Source organism: Alosa sapidissima, chromosome 22 (assembly GCF_018492685.1).
Source record: "Alosa sapidissima isolate fAloSap1 chromosome 22, fAloSap1.pri, whole genome shotgun sequence".
In the NCBI taxonomy this organism is placed as follows: Eukaryota; Metazoa; Chordata; class Actinopteri; order Clupeiformes; family Clupeidae; genus Alosa; species Alosa sapidissima.
Window position 1 is genome coordinate 26,152,719 of NC_055978.1, and position 27,902 is coordinate 26,180,620.

Here is a 27,902-nt window from a genome sequence, read left to right on the forward strand (position 1 = left end):
CTGAGTCAGGAAATAAATAATAAACTCGGGCAACTGGCTTGTTCCTTCCTGCAAAGCACTTCACTAGACTGTCTGCCTATGTGAAATTTGATCTCCCATTCAGGAGGATCTGTTTTACCGAGCTTCTCATAACAAATGGGGTTTGTAAGAGGGCGAGGGGAAGCTTGAGTGTTGATACATGCAGTATTGATATTGCACCCCGATGAGAGGCATATTTTGTAAAACAAACATCTATGCTTTTCTGTTATCGGTTAGCCAAATCCTATATTAGCAGACGGTGCTAGTCAAGTCAACACATCTCAGAAAGTGAGATGTTATCCACAGGGTGTGATCATTATGCTTAAGAGACAACACACAGGTAGCATTGTGAAAGAGTTGTATTGACAAGACAGAGGGATCACAACTCTGTGCTCCACCTCCAACACCCACTCCCAATCCCCTGAGGCAAGGGCTTTCAGCCAGTTAGCCAATCACATGACATTAAAAAAAAACATTAAAAAGAAAAAGGCTAAACAAACAGATTAAGTTACAAATACTACCATAAAATTACATACAAAAAATAAAGTAAAACTATTGGTCAATTGTTACATGATGGGGGGGGGGGGGGGGGGGGGGGTAATATGGTAATTATACTGAGCTTACACAATTTATACTAGTGCAGTGCCCGTTCAAACATGCTATTCCTGTAGAAAACCTGAAGCCCAATCACTGCAGCTAGGCCCGCTTTAAAAAAAATGATAGGGAAACACATAATTTGAGCTATAAGCATTCAATAATGAATACTAAATATTAGAAATATTATTATAATATCATAATCAGCGGAGTTTAAGCATGGCTGTATGTGACATTTTTACAGATAAAAATGACAGCTGTTTTGAGTCAAGGCTATATGTTTAGCCTATTGAATAACTTGATAGAGAAGACAGACCATTCTGTGGAATGATGCATCATATGAAAATTTCAACAATGTGGTAACATCACATACTGTCTGCCACTCGTTGTCTGTAGCTGATCATGCTTGCATATGCAGCATTCTGAAACGTCTTTTAATTCGGGATCATTATCATTTCAATTTGGGATCTTCAAGTCGAAATTGTCATTTGTTTATTCAAACTCTAAAGACAGTCAAAGTAGTCTGCGCTGTTTGAAGTGTCAGTTTATTGCACATCATTTTTTTCACATTGTTTTGAATAGCCACTGCATATCTGTGTTTGTTGCCGTGCAAAATCCACAGAACCATTTTATGCAAGCAAACTGCATTGACATGATAACCATCCACACATCATGCATTTGCTTAACTTTTTACCTGCGGTTTCAATTCTACCAAAGGCCCACTTATCCTCTCTGGTAGCCAACAGTGCTGTGTGAGTGAAAGGGGGAGTGGCTACAGTAGAGCAGCGAAAGCCAATGTGTGCGTTTTTTACTGATTTATATATTTAACAATATATTTTGCATTTCTTATCCAAACAACGTCAAACTTGGCACTACACTTACTTGTGCATGTAACAAGACACCTGCCAAGTCTGATAAAAACCAGACGAACAGTTCAACAGATATGCGAATAAAACACAAACACACAGACGGGAGTGGTTACAGTAGGGCGGACACAGACAGACAGACATCCCTGTAATTTATAGATAGATTAGACTAGATCAGTTTAACCACTCTGTTTCAGTTGCATTTAAATTATAGGTATCACTACAATTAAGTAATCCTGGACCTATCTAATTTTGGAATTAGACCTAGTGTTTATTACAATAACTTCCTGCAATTTCTGTTTGTAAGAAGCAGCACACATCTTCAGGGGACTCGCATTGCACAATTTAGTATCATTACCATGTGGACACAGGTACTGGGTTGGCAGGTTAATGGTGGTATTTCCTTAACGCTGAGTGCCGGTCAGCCCAGGTTGTGGCTCAGATTGAGCCCAGATTGTTCCCTCTGTAAGTAGCTTCTGCCAGATCACTCACACACGGCTGGCCTTCAGCCGACCCCAACACTAGTCAGAGGCCAGCCAATCTGATCACACAGGCACTCAGATGTCCTCAGCAGACCTGCATGTACTGGACACATAACACACTGGACACAACATGTAACAAGTATGCTCTTTGTCACACACCCACACACACACACACACACACACACACACACACACACAGACATGGTCACATGTCCTTTTTCTCCATCTCTCACACATAGAGGGAATCTGATTTCAGTGGCGTGTAAATCTAAGAAAGGGTCTGAAATCATATCCCTTTTGTGACACATAACAGCTCCTTTCTCTCCCCTTTACAGTTACTGCATGAAGCAGAGAGCAAACCACCAACCACCAACAGGTTGCTTATTAATAGGACCTCTAACCTTGAAAATACCGGTCACAAGCACACACACACACTCATAAAAACAGAGACACACACACACACACACACACACACACAGTTGTTCGGGTAAACTCCATACAATCATTAGCCATTACAGCCCCTACTCGTTATGCTGACAGATGAGGCCCTAAATCAGGAATGCACAGGACTCCTGTATAATTACAGACGCCAGGGAGGGAGAGAGACAGACGTTACTTGAAAGGGCATCTCAAATACTCTCCACTCAAAAACACTCTGCTTTCTCATAACTCCTGATTCAAATACCCTCCATTTCCAAACTCTAGCTAGTACGAGCGGTCTTTTAAACATGTGAGGCCTCAAACACATCCTCTCTGACAGAGGGGAGGGGGCTCAGGAGAAATCCCACATAGTGATTATGTAATCTGTCCCTCCATATGGTGCTGTTAGGGGGGAAAAAGAAAGAAAAAAAGCAGGGACGTTGACTAGTCGACTCTCGGAGCTAGTCTGGGGTCTGCTATAATTACTATCACGCCATTTGCTGTGTGTGTGTGTGTGTGTTTCTGTTTCTGTGTTTGTGTGTTTATGTGTGTGTGCATGAATGTGTGCTTGTGTGCAATTGCGAGAGAGAGAGAGAGATTGTGCATGAGTGTGTGTGTTTGTGTGTGTGCATGTGTGTGTGTGTGTGAGAGAGAGAGAGAGAGAGAGAGAGTGAGTACATCTGCAAAATTACTACATCCCTCCTGCCTGCCTACTGCCTACTGCCTAGAGCAAGAGCATTCCACTCAAGTCAACCTCATAGTGTGTGTGTGTGTGTGCGTGTGTGTGTGTGTGTGTGCGTGTCTTTACTAGCCTCTCTCAGGTTATGTCATAGCCCAGCTCTCTCCTGACACTTGAGGCCGCGGTGGCGTCAGGGCTGTGTGGAGCGAGGCGCGGTGGTGCTGGTGGAACAGTAAGAGGTGTACGGAAATATCTGCTCTCGGCCGCCAGCACAACGGCGTAGCAGCACAGGAGGCTGTGAAAACACGAGGCGGGGGGGGGGGGGGTTGGCCAACACACGCCTCAGCATTAAACACCACAGCAGGACGCACAAACACATGGAGTCAGCGCATGGATGACGGAGTATGGGAAAAAAAAACATGGGCCAGATCATCTCTGCTTTAAGTTCCCATCAAAGCCCACATGGACTCCTGATGCCAAAACATTAGCCGCTGCCTCACTGTGCATTTGTGTATTGTCTGGGTGTTTTAAGGTGGCTGTCAATCCACTGTGTCCAGCGGGTACGGACACAGTCACTGTGCATACGGATCTCTGCTTGGACACGCGGACATGTTGTCCTTCCTGATAGAGGAGTTGAGCCGGAGGTGAGGCTAGATGAGTCGCGCTGTGGCTCCCGACGGGGATGCTGGGGCCCGTGATGTCGTTTTGGAGCTGCTGGGAGCTTGTGCCTCTCTGGCTGACAGCACAGAGAGCAGATGCTGAAGGGGGGTGGGGAGGCTGAATCATGGTGCGTCAGTCTTTTATTCTGGACTTATTCTGTCCCTCTCTCTCCATCTCTCTTTCTCTCTCTCTCTCTCTCTCTCTCTCTCTCTCTCTCTAGTCAATCCTTTCTTCCTGCTGTATTAGCATACAAGTGGCGGGAAAGTTAGGCAAGCTACTGTCTGATTGGAGGACAGTAGAACAGCCTGTTCCAGTTGACCAATGCCTCAACGGCTACCCCATGCTGGTGACCAGTTCATGTCTTTGTGTGTGTGTGTGTGTGCGTGCGTGTGTGTGTGTGTGTGTATGTGTGTGTGTGTGTATGTGTGTGTGTGTGTGTGTGTGTGTGTGTGACTGTGTGTGAGTGAAAGAGGAAAAAGGGAGCGAAAGAGCCTCTGTGTGCTGCTTGGTGTGTGCAACAGTGTGTGTGGAGGAAGAAAATGAAAGAATGAGAGCAGATGTCTGTTTATATCTTGGCAGGAGTCATGTCTCTCTCTGGCAAAGCTTGACGCAAGACAAAAACACTCCAAATGCCTCAACAGATGGCCATCTCAGAACTTTTTCCTTCCCACTCTCAGCATTCCAGAAATGATCAGGAATGCCATCTGAGGTCATGAGCAAGCTGAATATGAAATAGTCTTTTGCGTTTCACTTTTCATGGAGGTTTGGCACAAACTTTCATGGAAACACAGAAACAAAACACAGACAAGCACACACACACACACACACACACACACACACACACACACACACACACACACACACACACACACACACACACACACACACACACATTGGCCTAGAACACATTCTCTTTCTATCTCCTTCCATCTCTACTTTTGTCCTGCATGTTAACACACGCCCATATTAGGACATGAAAGAACGTGTCATTTTCCTGCTATGGAATTTCCCAATTCAGCTCTTATCGCCACAACTCTCTCCGTATGATAACACATCCAAACCGGGTGTGTGTACGGGTGTAAACGTGTGTGTCTCTCTGTGTTTGTCTAACTGCAGAGACAGTGGGAGAGAGAGAAAGAAAGAGAGACAGACAGACACAGAGAGAGAGAAAGAGAGACAAACAGACACAGAGAGAGAGAGAAAGAGAGACAGACAGACACAGAGAGAGAGAGAGAGAAAGAAATCCCAAAACAGAGAGAGAGAGAAAGAAAGAGAGACAGACAGACACAGAGAGAGAGAGAGAGAAAGAGAGAGAGAGAGAAAGAAATCCCAAAACAGAGAGAGAGAGAGAAAGAGACACAAAGAGAGAGAGAGAAAGAAATACCAAAACAGAGAGAGAGAGAGAGAGAGAGAGAGAGAGAGAGAGAGAGAAAGAAATCCCAAAACAGAGAGAGAGAGAGAAAGAGACACAAAGAGAGAGAGAGAGAGAAAGAGAGAGAGAGAGAGAGAGAGAGAGAGAGAGAGAGAGAGAGAGAGAGAAATACCAAAGCAGAGAGAAACACTACATTTTGCACAGGCATGCCCAGTGCTACTACAGTCTGACTGTTTTTTTTGTCAGGTAGTGTTTCCTTTCCATGCACTTGTGTGAATGTGCTTAGCCTTCACATAGGAGCTCATGGCCTGGTGTGTGTGTTTACAAGACCTTGGTTCCCAAGGTGGAACAGGCTGCAGGATGTGTGAATGACTCACTGCCTTGTGAGGCCTTGTGTAACAGCCAGAGACAGGGGTAGGCTCTGTTCAAGCCGTCCACTTCGCCAATCGATCACTAATTACACAATGCAGGCCCTCAGCGCCACTTGGCGAGACAGTTTCAGCCCAATCCAACCAGGAACATAACAGCCAGGATACCTGCGGGGTATTTTCAGAGACCATATGGTCAGCATTGCTGAGATTCACACCACATGGGTGATGTTAAGCAAGCAAAAAGCTGCTGTGGAGAAGCATGTGATCCAGCCCTCTGAATATGTTTATTTTGGATGCCGATACAAATCAGGAGGCTTCCATGAGGAAATTGGTGTCCATGTTGCTCCACTCTTGCAGCAGCGTCTCCAACCTCCAAATATTTTACGAGGAGAAAAACGTTTGAATAACGTTACGGCACCACACTCTTACACTCCATCGCAGGTGATGAGAGCCGACAGGGGAAGTGCTGTCATCTCACCCCAAGAGCCAAATGATTTCTGTCACTAAGAGCTCACTTGTAGTTTCACACACACCCACACTGACACACACACACACACACATACAAAGACACGTGTATACACACATGCGCTACCCACCTCACTTTTTCTTCTTACTGAACTAAGTACTCAGGAATGTGGGCGTCTCACTCGTTCCTCATTTCTCACTTGCTGCTCCGAATATTTTATAAAACCATAGAGCAGCTGCAGGACAAATGTCCACTAACTCCTTTATTATTTACGAGCACAAGATGAGAGGTGGAGGAGGAGGAAGAGGAGGGGAAAGGGTTGAAGAAGCTGAGGAAGAAGCCAACGAAAATCCAAACTGTTCTGATGTATAAAAGCCCCGCAGTGCACAACGAGAACTGAGCCTCTGATCTGGTGACACGATGGACGAGCTGTTGCCTTCAACTTCTGCATTCTCTCGCTAGGAGAAGTGGAAGTTTAGCTTTTACTAATGCAACGTTTTTAAAGGTCAGCCAGTGTTGGTCAGTTTCAGCTCCTCCCAGAATGCTGTGACAGTTGCCCTATGTCTGCAATTACTCAATCAATGTTGGCATATAGTTGGCAATAAGTCTCATTGTTTTTGTGGGGTGTGCTGATATGTCTGTGCTTTATAATTAATAAAAACATTGCTCACTGTCCTAAATTGCCTTATAATCCTTTGTCATATTGGACACTCTGGATGTTTATCAATAGGTTGTATTCACATAAGTGGGAGAGGACAAACAAAAACATTAGTGACGAAAACACAACCGACTGTTTACAACAAGCCCAAACACTCTGACCACTGAACATGTCACAGCTGTGTTTGGAGTGATGAGAGAGTGTTATGAGGAGCCTTTGGCCGCTAAGAGGAAACGCAAGTGAGTGTGGCCTGTGGAATATAACAATATAATATGCCCTTCACCAGCACCTTCCCAAATGAGACTACAAGATCCTCTGGACCCGGTAGTAGGCCTTCCAGTCAGTGGATGACGTCTTTGTTAGTGTTCAGTTGGTTTTGGACATGGTGGTGCCTTATCAAGCTTGCATATGAGATTGGTTTAAGAGACTTTTCACCTTATCGGCCCAGCATCACAGATAGGGCAAAACACTCTGTGGCACTTAGTAACAGAGTCATGTTAAAAAAAAAACCTTGACCTACATAATGATAGCAAGCTGGAAAATATGACAGCTATGCTTTGTGGTGCTGCTGTTCAACAGGGCTATTTCTTGATCCAGAGGAATTGATTGGTCAGTCTTGAAAACATCATTCCTGGCCACATGAAGTGTGCTTCCTTGGGGATGGAATCCACCACACATCTGTCTGTATTGGCCCAGAGGTGCACATAGTTTGCAAAATCTCTTTAATCTGGGCTCTCAGATCCAAATAAGGTGTACGGTTACTACACTGAGCCCTGAAAACATGATGACGCACTTGAGCTGAGATCACACACACAGTGGGGTCTAAGGAGGGGGCAACTCTTGGAGCGTATAGCTCAGTCTGATTATTGATCAGTGGTACAAAACGGGAAACACATTGAATAGTTCACATTTGAACAAGACTTATGACTTATGATATGTCAAATTAGATAAGATCTGACTACTGGCATTTGCATGGTTTCAAGGTGCTCATGTTACATTCACTGGAGAAGAGGTAACACACTACTACAGAAAAAAAACACACAGTACAGTGTGGTTGTGCAAATCCAGTAAGTCAACCACATACAATACACAAAACCAGCGAGCATGTGACGAAAGAATTTCCCTGCTGTTCCAAGTAAAACCTCAACAAAGCACAGCTCTCCATCCATGGCTGGCAGCCTCATTAAGCTAGGACACAGACCAAACCTAACAGAATCCTCACACCTCTATGTCAGCATGTAGGTGTGTGGTCTCTACTACAGTCACACACACACACACACGCACACACAAACATACACATACTTTGCTTGAGTGCTGTCATCTAGCAACATGCCGTTTGTGTTCCCAGGATGGCTGCTGGACACCTGCGGCGGCATCAGTGGTGTTTGGGGACAGTCCCCTCTGGCCTGGTTACCAGGCGCTGTGGACAGGTCAGGATTGGCCTGATAAAGTCCTGCTGTGGAATGCTGGGCTCAGATTTCCCACTGTTCTCCTCACTCCTCACCCAAATATGGCTCCTCCCGCCACATCAGCTGAAATCGGACACTTTCTGGCAATTCTTATCTCAAAAGTGTGCATGTCTCTCTCTCACTCCCTCCTTCTCCCTCTCTTTCTCTGTGTGTGGACGTGCACATGTCTTTCACTGTGCTATGCTTGTGGGCTTTGTGAGAAGCCTTTTTTGCAATAATGATGACCTCAACTCTACCCCCTCCCCTTCCCTCCCATCAGCACCCCTTCCCTAACCCTTTCTGCCCTGTCTCTGTGCTGTTCTCCATGCCGGAGCTGAAGCATTATGTAAAGTGTCTCAGGCAGGTCAGACTGAACTGATGTTGAATCATTTAGAGCACCACAGGCAAACGACTCACTCTCTAGCCCCCTCTAAGACATGTGTGTGTGTGTGTGTGTGTGAAAGAGAGAGAGAAAGAAAGAAAAGAGATAGAGAATTTGTATACAGTCGTATGATTTTATGTGTGTTTGTGTACAGTATGTCCAGGAGTCATTCAGAGTGCCTGTTTTGTTTGGTTTTGTGGGTTGCCAGTGTCAAATGGCATGTCACATGCCAGATGAGAGAACCAAATATGATGCTCCAGTGTCCTTTGTGTGGTATGTGGTCTGTCTGTGTGTGTGTGTGTGTGTGTGTGTGTGTGTGTGTGTGTGTGTGTGTGTGTGTGTGTGTGTGTGTGTGCGTGCGTGCGTGCGTGCGTGCGTGCGTATAACCCTATTTACTACCAGCAACACTGTTACATCATCAAAGACCCACAGACAGTTTCGTCAGTTAAATTATGGGCAACGTTTTGTTAATAATCAAATGACGCACATATTTTACAACTGGGAAGAGCCCAGTGTGTTCCATGCTATACACACACACTCCACACACATACACACACACACAAACATCACTTTTCTGAAAGCATAATGACTATACAGCCTATAAAGGTCCCAAGGAGACATTAAAAAAGTAGTTGGTTCCCTTTACAGAGGAACAACTTCCTCTCTCAGTCAGATATGCTGTTAGTCTCTCCCGGTTGTGAGGTAAACATGAGGGAAAAACATCAAACCTTAATTAAACCTAAAGATAATTGTGCAAATGTAAACACACACACACACACATACTCACACACTCAGACACACACACATACACAAAGAGGTGAGGGATAAAAGAGATATAGCAGCCTGTCAGATTGCATTATGAATACGCATGCACACACACTACTCCCCCACACGCACACACTGCACGAGGTTCTCTCAGCGGACAACATACAGCATATAGGATATAAAAGACTGGGCCTCATCACAAGACTGGGCCTCATCCGTGTGCCAAACACGTCCACTCGCACCTTCACTACACTCTGGGAGGCCTTTATTTCCAGTGTCCAGGCAGGAGGAGACCATGTCATCACGTCGGCAGAACAAACGCTCTCTCTCTCGCTCCTCTCTCTCATCTCTCCATCGGCCTCAGTCTCAGCGGACAGTGGCTCCCCCACCCCCCACCTCTTCCGTGCCACACTCCTGTGGTGGTCTGGGCAGGGAGAGGGGGCAGTGATGCCTTTTGGCACATTGATCAGACAGCCAGAGGAGCTACTGTAGCACAGACAACGTGCCACGGGGGTGTGTGTGTTTCTGGGGGGGGGCAACGAGAGAGAACAAGGGAGGAGGAGGAGGAATGTGCACACTGTTGTGAAATCGCCAGGATTGGAGTGTGTATGTGTGTGTGTGTGTATGTGTGTGTGTGTGTGTGTGTTTGTAGGGGGGGTGGGGGTGGGGGGGTGTCCAGTATACACGCCCACTCTTTCTCTCTCTCTCTCCCTCTCTCTATCTCTATTTTTTATTGTCCGTCTCCCTCCCCCTCTTTCTTTGTTTGTCTTGCTCTCTTTGTCTCTCGCTGGTCGTGTACTTTAAGATTCCTCGCTACGGGAGCATGTGCCTTCTGCTAAGCTGTCCGAGGGAAATTACCCGCAGTAGCAGACAGCTTCCCGTAACTGCAGCCTCATCTCGTAATGGGGGCTGGCCAACCAGAAGACACAGGTTAACACAAAAACCCTCCATGACAGCATAAGATCAATGGTGCCTTCCAGGCAGAGCCATTTCTTGGAGCTGCATGGAGGAAGTAAATTCTCTAAAGCCCAGAATCTTCACTCTTGCCACACCCTGAAATAGAGTCAGTCTGCACATACACACACAAGACCATACACCTGTGGTCACATGATTGGTCAGAGTGCTGGGTGTGGTGATTGGATCCAGATAAGTGACATGCTTTAATCACGGTGTGTGTACTGAAAGCACATTAAGTATATGTTGGTGCTTGTCTGACACCATTGTGTTGGTGTTTAACAACAAAGGTGGAGATGTCTGACCTTGCACCACAGAGACAGATGAAAGATGACAGGAAGACTGAAAGACAGACAGACAGACAGACACACACACACACACATACACACACACACACACACACACACACACACACACACACACACACACACACACACACACAGTATTTCCCTGAAGAATGAATACACACTGATAAGGATCTTATCACACTGATAAGGAATCTTGGCGACCAATATATCTTGGCCAGCCCCATTAAAGCATGAAGAACAACTCAAACACCAAAATGCACACACAATAGAGAACTATTATGTCCTGCATTGTTGTATTTATGTTGTTTATACTTCACAAGGTATTTCTGTTTGCTTGTGAGCCAGTGTGAAAGAATGGAGACACTTCAATATTCCCAATAGTAACATTGCAGTATGTCAGTTGAGATTTTGGTTGGTGAAAGCCCTGTGAGCCCCCCTCCCCCCTTCTCACCAATGCCTCAAAGCATGATGGGAAGTAGATGGAGGCAAAGCCTTGAAGGGCCTTCTCCCCAGGGAAGGAGCATTTCTCCAGAACACCAGATCTAATGCGGGAATCATGGCAAAGGAATGCAGTGACTCAACAGCATGGTGGACTCTAAACACACACACACACACACACACACACACACACACACACACACACACACATACACACACACACACACACACACACGCACACACACACACACGCACACACACACACACATACACAAACACACACACACAAACACACACAAACAAACACACACACAGTTGTGGGCTACAGGGGATTCAATAGTCAGTAGAATAATATGTCAAGGGGCACAACAAACTGGAAGCTTAGTTTAGAAGAGAAAAAGATGAAAAAATGTCCCATCATTAAAATACCCCAGACTCAATACAATCAACACCTTCAACAACAGCTTAATCAGTGTGGGCTCTTAATACCTTATATAGCACACATTCAAGTGATAATGTGAAGGCACTGAGGGACAGGTGATCCCAGTATGTCTGGTATGTGTGCATTGTTTCTGCAATACAGAGATATCAGATTGATAACACAAGAAGGGATAAAAATACCAGAGTGAAGAACAAGAAGCAGACCCTCTGTCTTTGAGCTATTTATGGGGCAACACATGTTGAAGCTGCCTTATGTCAAAGCTAACGCCATAATTCTTTGTCCTGGCACAAATGTGGAGATTACATTTTAGTGGGGGGAAAAGCTTGTCTTTAAACAGATGTCCTTTGTAAGTGCCTTGTTCATATTTGGGAAGGTTTACCAACCCCTGATAGAGAAAGAAGTAGATATAACTGAGTTCCTATGTTATCACTTGCTCTGTCTTTAAATTATTCTACCTTGTGTCTTTTATTTTGTCTTTTTATTATTCTTTATTTTTAAATTACTTTACCTTGTGTGTTTTTATTATGATCTTTATCCTTTAAACTATTCTTCGACTATTGCCCTTCTATGCTTTTATTTGCTATTAATGTTTGCTTTTGTTTTTGTAAAGCACATTGAATGAACTCTGTGTATGAAATGCGCTACATAAATAAACTCGACTTGACTTGATAATAAATATATGAATAGTTATTTATTTCAGTTGTGTTTGTGTATGAGGGGAAGAGGGGGGAGAGGGTGAAAGAAATGTCCTAAGCATCTATGTGGATATGAATCTATACAAATACTGTAGGCTATGTGTGTGAAAAGTCCCATCCCTACTAGGGATGTAACGATTAACGTAACGTAGACCTAATGTAACGTGTAACGGTAAACCACTATAAAAATGTTGACGACAACAATTACATTTCAGTTTTCATTTCAAATATCATAATTATCACGGTTGATTAGGCCTACCATGGTGTGGAAACCATGTGTTTCATACTTTCCAGCTTCATCCGAGCCTGCTTTTGACAAAGGCCTGGCACAATGAAACAAAACTGGTACCCTACTGATTCTGTTGTCTAATTGATGGATTTAACCACGATTCGGATTAGGCTACACCTGCTAAAAGGCGGAACATTTTCAACGCAAAACATGCACTGTAGCTATCATGTAGACCCTCAGCATCTTTTTAAGTGCGCGTGCATATTAAATCCATTCCACTCATGTTACCAGGAGAATACCGTAGGCCTACTTACTGGGTCTCACTCATTGGATCCAAATAACACAAATAGCCAACTCCAAGTCATTGTAGCTTAAGTTAAGATATAAGCTAAACATTACCAAGGAAAAAGTGAACGGGACAACACACAATACCGCGGTAATGAAAATATGCCCTTCTTCAGTAGCAATAGGCCACCTTGAAATGCACCAGAATAAAGGAATCTACTCAGTAACAACCCCTCCCAGCGCCCCCTCTATGCGCACCCCCAGGTGAAAATGAGTTTCAGTGTCCCTGGTTCAAAGTGATTTTTGATAAGGTTTTGCCTATATTTTTGTAATATATAATAAACACTGTCACACTTTATGAAACTATTCAGCTATTACTATTCATTATTGTGTAGGCCTATCAGTGCTTTCTGAACATATTGAACACACTTTTAAAACTACCACGATAATACCGAAAACCGTGATAATTTTGGTCACTCACTATAACCGTGAGGTTAAATTTTCATACTGTTACATCCCTAATCCCTACAGACTTCTGAATGTATGAGTGTTGGTATGTGGGTGGGAGGTGTGTCTTTGTGCATATGTTCTCAAGGTCATGCTCTCTGATGAGGCTCCCCCCCCCACACACTCCCCCCAGTCTTTTCTATTGGTGGGAGCCCTGACCTGCTTTGTCACACAAAGACCGATATGAGGCCCCATGCCGAAACATGCACACACACACACACACACACACACACAAACACACACGCACATACATGCACACACATGCACACACACGCACGCACGCTCACACAAATACACACACACACAAACACAGACACACACATGTTCCTTTTTGAAACATATACTATTTTAAAGGAGCTAAAATGGAAGAGGAGTCATTAGCTAGAGAAATGTCCAAAATAGAGAGGGACATGATTATGCATCTCCAAGGATGGACAGATCAGTGCTGCGCGGCATCATTACTACACATGCCTATATTTGCTTATGGTGTAATTGGTGGCTCAAGGAGCTCTGTTGGGGGGGGGGGTTGCACTGAGTGGCAGCTGCAGGGGCAGTCTCACACATGACTCACAGTTCACAAGGGCACCCTGAGCTAATGCTGCATCACTCCTCAGCCAATACTCATATGATACACTCGGGAAAGCAGAAAGGAGAGAGAGAGAGAGAGAGAGAGAGAGGGAGAGAGAGGGAGAGAGAGAGAGAGAGAGGGAGAGAGAGAGAGAGAGAGAGAGAGAGAGAGAGAGAGAGAGAGACCTATTCCGTAGATAACCACTGTGCACACTACTCAGAATAAGATGAAACAATGGTAAATCAGTCTCTAACACGTCAGTGCACACTGATTCTTTGTCAGACACAAAGACAAGACTTTGATTTTGGGTGATGCGTGGGAAGCTGCAATGTTGGTTTTCATTGTTCTCTCTCTCTCTCTCTCTCAACAATCTCTTCACTTTACTTCCCCAATGTGTTGGGTAGGGCAGGATGTGACACCAGCACAGCTTCCTCTTCGCGTTGCTGGGGAAAAACCCACAGCGGCCAACACCCTCTAGTGGAGGCACGAGGGAACAACAAGAGCACCTCCCTTCCCTAAGGAACACCCACCCACTTGAATACTGATTGATATCTGCAGAATGGCTGTTTTGAATATACATAGCCCAGATCCACTCTCAGTTGTGTGTGTATGTGTGCGTGTGTGTGTGTGTGTGTGTGTGTGTGTGTGTGTGTGTGTGTGTGTGTGTGTGTGTGTGTGTGTGCGTGTGTGTGTGTGTGTGTGTGTTACACTTAGGCATACACAACATTTTTTGTAAGCTTCAGCGAACAGACAGGGACCTTGATGCCCAAGGTAAAGCTAACTCACAATTTGTGTGTGTGTGTGTGTGTGTGCGCGCGTGTGTGTGCGTGAGAGAGAGAGAGAGAGAGAGAGAGAGAGAGACAGAGAGAAGGGGGGGGGTTGATAGAGTAGTAGGGTATAGTATCACCTCAGACCTTGATCAGAGATAAATGACAGAGATACTCCTCTCTGTCCACAATCCACAAAGCGAATAGAGCACAGCACACACACACACACACACACACACACACACGCACACACGCACACACACACACACATACACACACATTCCCTCTTCAGGACTTAAACAGCACACAACGTGTCATCACACTCCAGACAGGATATTTACTCCCCTAGTCACATATTTCTGACAATATAACTTATTTCTTCAAATAACAGAAAAGAGAGAGGGGAGAGAGAGAGGGAGAGAGAGAGGCAGGGAGGGAGGGATGGAGAGAGAGATAATGGGGACAAATGCAGGTATTTGCACACATACAGCTCGAGGCTAAACAATATTCTTATGTCTCGCATGTGTCCATTTGGGATCCCATTTATAGAGGCCATATGTTTCAGTGTTATGTAATCCGTCTATATTCATTGCATAAAGAGGAAATAGGGAAGTAGACATTAGACTGAGGTCTTTAGATGAGCATCTTTCTGTAGGATTTCACTGTGAATTGAATCATTCATCCATTAAACAAAGCTCAAGTGGTTCCTGGATGGTTATGGTGTTAGCTGACTCCATGCACCACCACCATAATATCGGTTAAAAGTCAGATATATTTCTTTGCAAATAATGGGAGAGTCCCTCTCTCACTCTCCAAAGAGCACCAGAGAGGTATGCGTATAGAGAGTGTGCCTTCTGTCAGTGCATCCCCCCCATGTCTCTGCCATCTCGGCTGGAACATGTGCTAGCACGTGGAGGCTGGAATGTCTCCTTCGGCAATCTCTGTCAGAGTTATTACACTGAGCCCTTCTACTCATGCTATCTATGTTACATAAGATTATCTTTCCACTTACATACCTGTGGCATTTTTTTGATCGTTTGACTGGATTGTTCTAAATTACTTTGCCATGGGGCATGGCAAGCGCATGCACTCCATACATACATCTCTCCAAAGAGAAGAATAATCTGACACGAATAGCTTTGGAAAAACTTGATACCATTCACAGATAGCCTTGTGTAGACAATTCATCAAAATTCCTCCACTTTGTCAGCAGGAGTACTCAAGGCTTGGAGTATATTTTTACACTGCTTCATGCAATTTACCCAATTCTGTCCTGTGCATGCATTCTTAAACGTACTTCATGGTTCATCAGGACTTGATACTTTACTCAAATAATCAATGAGCATAGCCCTATCTCAAGCAATTGCATTATTTCGCAATTATCTTAAAATGAGCATTTTTAACACGCATCCATCCTCAAGGACATGCAGACAGAGAAGTTGTCCCATTTCTTTCCCAACTGCTCCCTCTAGTGGTTAGCCAGGATGTTGCAGCTGTCTGCACAACAACAAAGATGGCGACAAGACTGTCATGAGAAAATGGTAGGCAGAGAAAATACACAAGATACTATAAGGAGAAACATTTTAACATATGCATTGTGAGTTATTATCTTTTACATAAATGTGAATTGAATGTTACCAATATAGATAGGGTGCTACAAACGTTATGCTGTGTGTAAACTTTATGCGAGGCTGGATAACTGACAGCTGCATTAGGCTATTAGAGTAACAGCCTAGCGTGAAATGCAACTATCTTTGCTAGCTGGGATAAAGTTCAGAATTAGCTAGGCCTACTTGTAATAGCTATGTAGCCTAGCCAAGTCCTACTGTTTCGTTGTGGCTGCAGAACATATCTCTCGTTGCTGGTGCATGCAGCCTGCTGAATTTGTGTTCGATGCACATGGCATGTCGGTCACACAGCGCTTTATTCTTTTCCTCCTCTCAGGTTGTTGGACAATGGACGCAAAGGAAATCATTCATCATGCTAAAGAGATAGAAAAGCTCCATAAAAATGGTAACTACAACGATATATCACCTCTCCTTTCGCTTCTATTAGACGCGCATGTCTCTTTAGAACATCTACAAAATACTGACATCGCGCAGATCCTCTACCGGGTTGTCAAGTCCTGCCCAGACATAAACGTGAGAAAAACCTCAAAAGTCCTACTTTCAAAATGGAAAAAGTTACACAGCCATCCACAGATGCATATCTGCAGACAGATCCATGCTGGTGAATCTGCAAAATCAAAAGCAGATGATACTGAACTACTGAATGGGCCTACGTTTACAGCTGCTTCCTCAGATAGTCCAAGAAGTGAACTGGCCACGGGTGATGCACCGTCTGCAAAAGAAACTGGATCTCAGACACATACTGAAAACAGTAGTGGAATAGCATCTAGTGCAACACCTGGTGAACAGATGACAAGAGAGTCATCTTTTCAAGAGTCAGCGATCAAGTTAGGGCATGTGGAGGCCCCCTCTGTAAACATCACCTCAGAGCTCTGCACAGTTCGAAATAAATGTGCACAGCTACTTCAGCAGGCACTGAGCCCTGAGAAGGATCCAGAGGATGCACACACATTGGACACGTTAGCAGCGTTAGCCTGCAACATTGAAAGTCACATCCACGCAGTGCATGGCACAAACATGCCCAAATACAAGACCTGTGTGCGGAGCAAGGTGGCAAACCTGCGCAATCCAAAGTGCTCTCATCTCAGACAGGGGCTGCTGTCAGGCCGCCTGATCCCAGAGGACTTCGCCCGCATGTCGGCGGAAGACATGGCAGGTGAGGACTTGCGGAGGGAGAGGGAGTCGTATGTGGCCGCTGGAATTAATGAGTGCCAGCTGCCACGCGGCGTGGAGGGCACGCGGACCTGTAAGCTGCGCTGCAAGCGGTGCCAGGGCATGGACTGTCAGGTGACGCAGATCTCACGGGGCACTCTCTTCCTTCCTGCCTGGGTGCGGCAGGGGAACCCCGGCGAAGAAGCCATGACTTTTGTGACGTGTTCAGGATGTGGACAGCAGTGGTATCAGAGTGGCTGGGTCTGCTTCTGACATGAGGACAGTGGCGTTGATTTCACATACTAAGGCACTGCAGTATGAGTGGGATGAGCAGCCTCAGTGGATTGGGGTTGAAGAACATCAGACAGACAGACCTGCAGTTGTTTTCAATTGTGTTTTTAATAAGCATGACGTAAAAGCTGAAATTTCTATTTTTGTTGAATTAAAAAAAAATAATCCAAAATTTCAGTCCACATTAAGTCATTACATTCAGTAATCAATTGCCATGAAAAACAAATCCTATAACCCCTCTAACTATTACTGGGTGATATGGCCTAAAAAGAAAATCTCAGATTTTTTACACATAAAACCTGATTTACGATTTTAATTTGTTTTAATTTTCCCTCTGCAATTTTATCTAGTTTGGTAGTAGGCCTAATAATGCTTTGGTAGTAACAGAGCAGTTGGATGGGTGGATATAGTGCAGATATCAGGCCTACTCTTGCATTATCAGTATCATTAGTTTATACAATTTATACCTAGTAGGCCTAAGCCTCTATGCTTATGGATGACATCACTAATGAGCTCCATTACTTTTGACAGACCTGCAGATCAGCAGCTGGATAAAGTTCAGTGATGGAATTTGAAAAGAAAATCGATTTTCATAAAAAAAACTCAGCTCATCACCATGACTTATGTCAAAGTGTGTCTGTCCTATCTGTTTAATAGATGTTATGTTTAAGACCAGTGAGCTTAATTGGTTAATTGTAGTCTGCATGTAATTGACTGGATGCAATATGTTCTTTCATAAGATCTTTCAGCCTCAACCAATCCTATCTTAGGTAAGTGCATATGATGTAGATAAACACGTCCACATCAAAGACTTTGGTGTAGATTTTTGTACACACGCAATCTAAAATCAAATCTTTATGTTAAAGCTAAGCCTAAGTACACAGGTGGTTGAAGCACGTGCACTGTGTTGCTGCATCACCAGGAGCGGTACAAATACCAGAGTGAAATTCAACAAACAGACCTTCCCCTCAGCAATGCATGAAGTAGCCTAACACATTCAATGTGATCTTGAACTGCTACAGCTGCTGCTTCAGTCACTGCCAATAGTACACTATTGCAGCGCCACTGCCTCTGCTGCTGTTGAATAGCAGTGGGTGTGGGAACTGTAAGTAAATTAGCAGGTTTTTGGGTGCTTAAGTGACTTTCCCTGTCCCAATCAGAAAGAACCAACCTGAATTTAGTCCATTTCCTTACTCTGAGACTGTATGAATGTTATGTGTGTGTGTGTGTATGCTTTTGAGGCTCTCTACAGACCTTGACCACAAAATGTCCCCATAGTGGACAAGAAAGACTATCTATCTATCTGTGCTGCTGAGATAATATCAATCCAGTCCCAAACCACCCAGTGCAAAGCTGACCATTTGACTGACAGGCGGTACTGTGACATAAGACGGTTTGTGTGATACTTAAGAATGCATTAAATGAACTTCCCTTAGTGTTGCCTTGTCGTGCAGTGATGTCAGACTGTAGAGGGCGGCCAATGATTTTAGAACATGTGTTCACAATGCTCTGGAGGTGTTTCTTATTTTTGATTGAGAGGGAGTGAAATCGGCATATGAAAAGGTCAGTATCCTTTTACATTTTTTTGAGAATCTCCTTGCTCACTCCAAAGGAGTGTAGCTTCCTCAAGAAATACTGCCACTTTTTACATTTTTTAAGAATGCAATTAATTGTAGTACCCATGTTAAAAACGCTGTTAATTGCAGTACTTACTAGGCTGTTAATTGCAGTAGGCCTACTTACCCATGTGACTGGCCATACGCGGCATGCATGGAGCATGTGATTTGGTAATCTGCCAGAGATTCCAGGGCGGCACATTTCCCATGATCCTTCAGTCTGAGCTGCATCATGCATCACTGGGCAACTGCTCAGGTCTCTTTAACTTCTTTTGCCAGCAGAAGGTGATTTAATGGTCAGCTCTTTCACAAAGATGTGAGTGGGTGTAATCAACTAATAGATTTGTTTTTATTAGTGACAAGATGAACATCAGGAATAAAGAAAAACACAGTCATGAAGAATGGATGAGGGCAGAACCGTTCCAACAACAAAGTGAATAAGGGCCTAGAAATGAAATGGTCTGCTTTCAAATAAAGCAGACCATTGCTTTTTTCAAATAACAAGACATATAGGAATAACTACTAGCAAATGAATTCTAGGAGCTCCATTCAAGTCCAAGTCATTGTTCTAACAGTCAAATGCTGAGCACATGATTCAAATAATGATTGTGGTAATTGAGCAAATAGATTTATGGGACCCGTTCAAGAGAAAGAGACAAAAGAGTCCAGAGAGGCTTGTGAGATTGCAGTGCTGTAGCGTAAACTAGTAATGTTAGTCTTCTTGAAGTGCAAGTTACTGTATATTTATGTCTAAAATTATTTTAATTTGTGTAACTGTAAAGTTACACTTTTGTTTATATTTTGTAAAGGTCACCATAACAATTTCCACGCATAATTAAATATGCCGAGATTCCAGGCTACGCAAAAATCATACGGAGAAATCACTCGTGTACGACTCGTGCGTGTGTGTGTGTGTGTGTGTGTGTGAGTGTGAGAGGTCGGTCATATGAGCGTCACTTGTGTGTCGGAGCTGCTCCAGGGCGCCATGTCTTGGTAAAGTTTAAGATATAAAGGAACATGCAGTGGGGATAGGATGGCGCTACGTGAATTCATAACCTTTTCGTAAACTGACAAGGGTAATGTTCACAGTTTCTTTTTCAGCATGTGATTTTTTTGTTATTCGAAAGCATTGCTGCTGTTATAAAAGTCGAACAACTTGTAAAGTATGGTCGGGTTGTATAAGATGCTGTGTCATTCACCAAGACAAGAAAAGAAAAGACGGTTTGGATTGATGTGGGGTAGCCTGCACAGTATATTTATTCTTGCGATACTTAGCGATTTAACTTTTATGTCTGAAATATCTGTAGTTGTGTTGAACTCGCCATCAAGCTACAACCGGTAACATGTCTGAAATTGTGCAGGGTAAATGGGGTATAGTAGCTTTTATTTTCTAACTCTGGACTGAAGGGCTGCTGTAGGCTAGGCCTATTCTACCACGGATAGGCCCATTTAAATAAGACATGTTTTGATTTCGTAAAAGAAAGAAACATTTGGTTTTCAATCGGGTTCATGGGACACACCTGTATAGTAGCCTATGTATGAAGCCATTTAGGCTACTTTACAGAGTAGCCTAACCTAACTCCGCCATGACTTTCAAGCGAAAATTCACCATCAAATTCACCATTATTCTATGATATGAACTCACAGGCTCATTGTTTGTAGAAGTGTGTATCTTGACTTTTTCTACCCCACTCTTCTCTATCACTCATCTGGGTCCTTTTCATATGACAAGCAGTAGGTGGTTTGTTGCAAGCAGAACAGGCCTCTCTCTTGGAAGGATCTCATAATAACAAAACCTTGTCAACAGAATTCCAGAAATGTGTCTACAAAGAATTTGTTTATTTGATTAATTTTATTCTGGTTATAGTTTAGGTACTCTTAACATTCAATTACAATAGCACAACTTCACTGTATCTCTACATGCAATTATGCATTTTCTTCAGAAGAGATTAACTCATTTGAAAGAGTACTTGCAGAATAGTAGGTCTACAATATCAGCTCTCTCCCCATGTACATGAGCTGTGTGGAATCTCATGGGAATATTTAGGCTGGGTTAATAGTTATAGAGGTGTAAAGTATTTGTCGATTAAGCCTCCTCACAGCTTGTTCTTACTCTAGTTTCTCTGCTGTTATTCAGGTGCACCATGACCTCCAAGTCATCCATACTGAAGGTCATCCTGCTGGGGGATGGTGGTGTGGGCAAGTCCTCCCTGATGAACCGGTATGTGGCCGACAAATTTGACACACACCTCTTCCACACCATTGGCGTGGAATTCCTCAACAAGGAGCTGGAGGTGGACGGGCGCACCGTCACCTTACAGATCTGGGACACGGCGGGCCAGGAGCGCTTCCGCAGCCTGAGGACGCCCTTCTACCGCGGCTCCGACTGCTGCCTGCTGGCCTTCAGTGTGGACGACAACCAGAGCTTCCTCAACCTGGCCAACTGGAGGAAGGAGTTTGCCTACTATGCGGACGTGCGTGAGCCCGACCGCTTCCCGTTTGTGGTGCTGGGCAATAAGGTGGACGTGCCCGAGAGGCAGGTGTCACTGGACGAGGCCCAGCGGTGGTGCCGCGACAACGGCGGGCACCCGTACTTCGAGACCAGCGCCAAGGATGCCACCAACGTGACGGCGGCCTTCGAGGAGGCCGTACGCCGCGTGCTGGCCTCCGAGGAGAGGGCAGAGCATCTGCTGCCGTCCGACACGGTGGATCTGCGGAGGAAGGCGCGCTCCAGCCCCCCCTGCTGCTGAGGAGAGGGACTGCACAGTCAGGACAGTTGTAGTGAGAGAACTGTCAGAATACTGTAATCAGAAAACATGGCCGGACTACAACTGGCGAAAAAAAACTGATGAAAGGACATGCTGTGAAGCTTGGCCTACAGCTGTCACCCTCAGAAGGCTTGGCTGTTAGCTCTGTAATGTAGTTTCATATGCTTCCAACGTGCCAAGGATGAACACACTGCATCACACACCAAGTTAACAAACGTGTAGATACAGACACCTGGCCCACATTGGATACTTTCTGATGAACTGCAAATGCACTCCCATATCAAGACAGCCTCTCTCTCTCTCTCTCTCTCAAACACACACTATACACACACACACACACAAACACAGACAAAATGTTCCTGTGTCACTGTACATGATGACACACATGTACTCATGTTTTTAGGGGTCACACTGTCATACAGTATATTTTGAATATCTGAGTTTGTGTCCTTTTGAAGGATGAGAAAGACTGTGCGAAATATATGACAAATCTACTTTATTTTTTATTTTATTTTTATCCAGTGGATTTTCTGAGATGTGTCTTGTTTTTGAATAACAGTGCTGCTCACAGCATGGAGTGTATGCTTATAATCAAAGTATCAAAAGAATAGACACTAATGCAAGAGCCAAAACTTGCATGAAACTCTCAGTAGGTCACTTCTGTGCAAATGCATATTATAGATATTAACTCTGTTCACTTCTGTGCAAATGCATATAGATATTAACTCTGTTCACTTCTGTTGTTCTGTTGTTGTGCAATTGTTGATATTTGATCCTGCAGCTACATGTTGATTGGCTGGAATTGTTCAACATGTTCTCAACCATGTTTGCTTTGCATGAACAGCATTTACAGAGCCAGGACACTATACAGACACTGGAGTTTTTGAAGTGTATACACTGAATGGACAGCTTGAATTTCCCCTTGGGGATCAATAAAGTATCTATCTATCTATCTATCTATCTATCTATCTATATGGAGCCACTTGGGGGACACTAGTGCACTCCAGTGACAATAGCCCCTAGGGGCTTCATGAAGCTAGACTGTGATGAGAAATTTGCTGAATATGTCAAAAATGTATTTGATTAGAATCATGGACCGCACCTTTAGTCTACCTATTGTACAGTAATGTATGTATGTGCATTATAATAATTAACAGTTATGCAATAAACAGTCAGTAATGTGGTTATTAAAGATAAAAAAACTTTTCAGTTGCTCAGTTGTTGGGTAATTCTTTTGTCTCTTTAAAAGGTGTTTTCTGGAGACGATTCTAAAAAAAATCCCGAAGGCCGGACACCAGGGCACTTTCCTAATCTTGTTAGCCTGGGCATTCCAGAAGAGTTGAGTATAATAGCAGCAAAAGGAAGGGCACCCAGGACCTTGATCTACATCAAATTCAAGTGACTTAAAACTTTCACCATTAAAGGGTTACACGGTCAAAAGAAAAGTAGATATACATAAGTTAAGCATAAAAGCTTACTTATTTTGATACCAGTTTTTGTGACATTTTCCTCTCCTTGAGACATGTACCGCCTACCTCAATACAAAACTGTAAAATTATGGATAAACAGTCTATGGAAAATTTGTGGGAAGGTTAACGGTTATCATCGGTCGGAACACATCCTCATTAGAGTATGGGGTCCAGTCCAATGTCCTCTTACATGCAATTAGGTGTTAGAGGCCACAAAGAAGTAGCAGACTGTGAAGAGGAGTCCATTCATATCAGAAGCTTTGTTGTGGTCATCCTTATTGCCATTGATACTGAAGTCATTACTACAGGCAATCTTACAACAGGGTAAACTCGTAAAGTAGTCTTAAAATGACCAAACCATTGATTACAGGGTCACATCTCATATGGTTCTACTCCAAGGAACTCTGTAAGTAAATATGAACATGGACAGACACTAAACAACATAAAAAAATAAGACTGCAGTGGAGACCAGTTGGCGATCTTAGAAAATATCAGTTTTACTAGAGAAGGGTACAAAAATCATCACTATACAGGAGTCATAAAACCGTCAACTTTTTCCAAAGAAAATGGACTATGGAACAACTAGAACTACAATTCCATCAAAGCACAGTGGATTATCTTGAGAAAGAGGGGGAGGGGTTTACAAGGGTGAACACTGCCTACCATACTTCTGACATCACATCACCTACAGATTAGGGAGAGGAGGTCAAGGTTATCTTTCCATCATGCAATAAAAAGGGAACAACAAAACATCCAGGCACACGTCTTCTGATACAAAAATGGGAGAGATCAAGACTGAGATTGCGATCGGTGGACACATTGGCAGGAACCAAAACACACAGGTTATGGTTTTTGCAGTTCAACCTTGGTGTGGGTAACATGCTTTCAACTTTAAAAAGAAAGAAAAAAACTGTATGCTAAAAGATTAATCACAACTGTGTAAGAGTGGTTAAAAACCTTTAAATATAATAACTCAGGGAGACAAATTACTCTTTGATGGGGGCCTTCTTAACCACACAATTCCAACATGAAATGCAAGTGACACATCAATAAGCATTCATTTAGAATTAGAACATTATGGAATATCTTGTGTCAATATGTTGCAGGCTACATAGCCATGGCATGCCAAGTAATATGACAGGAGTTGAAGTTGTATGGATGGACATAGCTGTATTAAATACATTAAATACATCTTAAGCCTTGATTCATGCCATGAGTGTTGCAATGCTGTTAAGGAGGGCCCTTCAAAGACAGTCCCCCAAAAAAGGTGCCTGACCATAAATACCGTACTGTGACACAGTGGATGTTAACATGGCAGTTTTCAGGAGCACTTATCCAATAACATGGAGAGTTAGTTAGTATTCCACAGACATGTCAGGTTACCACCAGGGTTGCCAGGAGAGTAGAATAAGGACACAAATGCTGCTAAAACCACAAGTTTGTAAATCAATCCCAAGATAAAATCCAAGCAATGTTACACAGTAGCTCATTTAGGAAAAGTGTCAGCTGCCATCAAACTGCTGAGTCAAAACACTAAGATTATATAGATAGTTAATTTACTTTTTTTTCCACCGATTCAAGAATATATGTTACATGGCTGCATCTTTGAACACTGTGAAGACCAACATTGTTAAAATTCAAAAAGAAATAAAAAATATCAATAAGCAATACTTTAAATTAATTTTCCACCGGGAAGATAAAAATGCCAAGAATATGATTGCTTGATTTTTTAAAGGATATCCCTTCAGAGAGTTGTAGAATGTTCTAGAGCTGAGATCAAAATATTCAGTCTGATAAATTATAAGCTTACTTGAGACAATATGTGCAAACCAAATATTTATCATTCTTCAGGCATGTTATATATTTGAGGACAAGCATACCCTATAATATTTCCACTTCTGTGCATTAATGTGAAATTGTCCATTGAAATAGCGACATTAATAGCAGATCCTCACATTTTTTTTCTTTTTTTGCCGCTGTTTTCTCTGAATTTAGCCGAGTAAAAGTGATCCACACAGATCTGTAGTCTGATTTTTTTTATAAGTGTGTGAGTTATGAAAGAGTGTGGATTTTGTCTGATTTTACAGCAGTGAATGTGTCAAGTATAACCATAAAAAAGGTTCAGAAAACAAAAATGTAGGAAGTAACTGAGAAAGAGAGAGAGCAAGAGAGCTGAAAGAGGTTATATTAAACCTGACATACTTTTTAAGAGTTAGAAAAACAACAACATTCATACACATTCACACAGTTATATATTTATATATTTATATATTTATATTTATATTTAAATGTATAAAACACCAAAAAAAGGAAGTTCCTGTGAAACGTCCTGGTTGAGTTAGTGCAGACAGTTAAGAGTTGTGGGTGGCACTTCGCCTCCACCACGCGCCATGAAGCATGAGCTGAGGCGTCACAGTCTTGACACGACACACGGACACTTTTAGACAGTCCACCACAAACACTGGAAAAATCACCCGACAGGGTCACAGCGTGCTCGCGTCCATTCGGTCCTCCTGTGACCTACAGCGGGACCCGAAACGAACTGAACACACTGCGACTCCATTAAGGCATTTCACATGCATTGCCACAAAACTATTTCTTTTTTTTTTTTAAAAAGAAACAAAAAAATAAAAGTTTTGAAAAAACGACAAGCCGGTGTTCATGTCACGGTTATGGGAGCCTCACAAGGCTGTCATGTCACGTGGTGGGAGGGAGAAGCAGCACTGAGCCATGTTAGTCAGCAGTGTGCAGCCTGAGGGTTGAGGTGGGGGGATTGCAGCTGTGTGTGCTTATGTGTTTGTGTGTGTATGTGTGTGTGTGGGTGTGTTTGTGTGTGTGTGTGTGTGTTGGTATCTGTGTATGTTTGCATGTGCTTGCATGTACTGTATGTGTGTGTTTGAGAGAGAGAAAGAGAGGAGAGGGAAAAGGGTGGTGACGGAGAGGGGTGTGTGTGTGTGTGTGTGTGTGTGTGTGTGTGTGTGTGTGTGTGTGTGTGTGTGTGTGTGTGTGTGTGCTGTGGTCTGGCCCTTATGAGTAGGAGTTGATGGCCTCCTTGGAGCGTGACTGCACGTCCGTCAGCTCCTGGTCGTCCTTGGTCTTGATGTCTTGGTAGGCGTGGGTCTGGCAGGCGTCCTTCAGGTAGGCCCAGTTGGCTGCCAGGATCATGAGATAGTGGATCTGGAGGAGAGAGGGAGCGAGGGAGGAGAGGATCGAAGGAGGAGAGACCAAGAGAGGGACCGGGGAGAGAGAGACAGGGAGAGAGAGAGGGGGGAAGACAGATAAAGAGAGAGGGGAGAGAGAGAGAGAGAGACAGGTAGGGGAGGGGGGGGACCGCCAGTAAGTGGGTTAGTGAGCAAAAGCAAGCTACATCGGTAATGCTACACTAGACTCTAGTCATTATAATTATTATTTGTATTATTATTATTACTACTATTATTATTATGCAACTCATGGAGGATGATGAATTTGGGTATTAAATGTGTCAATGGGATCACTTTCATGGCAGTTAGTGATTAGAAAGACACGAGTGCCTACTAAACACACAGGACAAGAGAGGAACAATCTCCAGAAAATATTATGTATGACCCTCTTTGTATTTACAGTACAACATAAACCTGTCAAAAAGCCCCAAAAGTATACCAATCACTAAAATAAACGTGACATTCTCTAAATAGATGATGATGGTCTTTAAAAATATATATATATATATAAGAACATAAAACAACTTCCAGTTGTGATTGGAATAAAAAAATTAAACTGTCCATAAAGAAGTTCATGGAAATCATTGTTAGTGTATGGGACATGGCAAATCAGGTTATGTGATATCAGTGCTATGCTACCCACTCGACAATGCTACCTTTTCTCTCCTTCTGCAGGTCCAAATGCAACATGCTAAGCTAACAGCTTGAAAAAGAGCTGACCAAAAATGTCTTACTGCTTACATAAAGAATTCATACATCTAGAGTTGAGCAGATTTTGAATATTTACAAATAAAGGCAGGATATGTGAGTGCAGTGACTCATGATGGCTCAAGTTGATATAGAATGATTAAAAAATGGTGCAGGAATAACCTATTAAGGCTATTGAACTCGCGTGACTAAAATATTCAGGATTACTTGCAGCTCAGCATGAAGCCTAGTTTAATTAAACCAGTTTGGGATCTACAAAAATATCTTCTTTATCTGTATCTCTCTCTCAAAAAACAGTAGCAGTTCATCTGTTTCCAAATGTGTTGAAGGTCAAATAGGAGAGCACTGCATTTCTCTTCAATTAGTTACAACGCTGAAATGTCCTTTTCTACAAGGTAGCCTAACCCTCTACTTCTCTGTCTGTTTCTGTTATTTCACTTTAAGAGCAGCCCAAGAGTAGCATAAATCCATGGACACTGCCGACTGCCATGGACACTGCCAACTTGGTGTGTTGTCATAGTGTTTGTTTTAAAACTTAGAGGCGCTGTTGTGGCGAAAGCCTTTAAACTTGAAAACAGCATAGTTATATGTGGTGGCCATCATGTAGGTGAGCTGTGAGGGAAAGAGAGAGCACACACGAGCAGGGGTCAGAGGTCAAATCAGTGAGCCAATAGAAAGCAGACGTAACTCTGCAGT

At 43.4% G+C, this 27,902-nt stretch overlaps 3 protein-coding genes across 6 annotated transcripts in view; 2 read left to right on the plus strand and 1 right to left on the minus strand.

Moving 5' to 3' along the window:
- Nucleotides 1-15,816: 15,816 nt before the first annotated feature.
- Nucleotides 15,817-17,617, plus strand: LOC121697258 (transcription elongation factor A N-terminal and central domain-containing protein). 2 transcript variants are annotated; one of them, XM_042078700.1, is made up of 2 exons: nt 15,817-15,915; nt 16,319-17,617. In XM_042078700.1, the coding sequence occupies exon 2, from the start codon at nt 16,330-16,332 to the stop codon at nt 17,425-17,427; it is 1,098 nt and encodes a 365-aa protein (XP_041934634.1). In that variant the 5' UTR covers nt 15,817-15,915; nt 16,319-16,329; the 3' UTR covers nt 17,428-17,617. The 2 variants fall into 2 exon arrangements, with proteins under 2 accessions (XP_041934634.1, XP_041934633.1); XM_042078699.1 differs by having other exon boundaries at nt 15,866-15,971.
- A 2,378-nt stretch (nt 17,618-19,995) lies between these two features.
- Nucleotides 19,996-23,042, plus strand: LOC121697329 (ras-related protein Rab-9A-like). Its single transcript, XM_042078812.1, has 2 exons — nt 19,996-20,137; nt 21,199-23,042. Exon 2 carries the CDS (start codon nt 21,206-21,208, stop codon nt 21,809-21,811), a length of 606 nt encoding a protein of 201 aa, XP_041934746.1. The 5' UTR covers nt 19,996-20,137; nt 21,199-21,205; the 3' UTR covers nt 21,812-23,042.
- Nucleotides 23,043-23,770: 728 nt separating this feature from the next.
- LOC121697328 (neuronal membrane glycoprotein M6-b-like) overlaps nt 23,771-27,902 on the minus strand; it is a 34,065-nt gene continuing 29,933 nt past the window's right edge. For 2 of the 3 annotated variants that reach the window (XM_042078811.1, XM_042078809.1), the window contains exon 7: nt 23,771-26,475. In XM_042078811.1, coding sequence (XP_041934745.1) covers nt 26,326-26,475 — 150 coding nt within the window. In that variant the 3' untranslated portion in view covers nt 23,771-26,325. Of the gene's footprint in view, nt 27,819-27,902 lie in introns of all 3 variants that reach the window. The other variant, XM_042078810.1, reaches the window with a different exon arrangement.

What these genes read in the sequence shown, in the direction of transcription:
- LOC121697329 (XM_042078812.1), top strand. Translation starts at nt 21,206, where the DNA reads ATGACCTCCAAGTCATCCATACTGAAGGTCATCCTGCTGGGGGATGGT.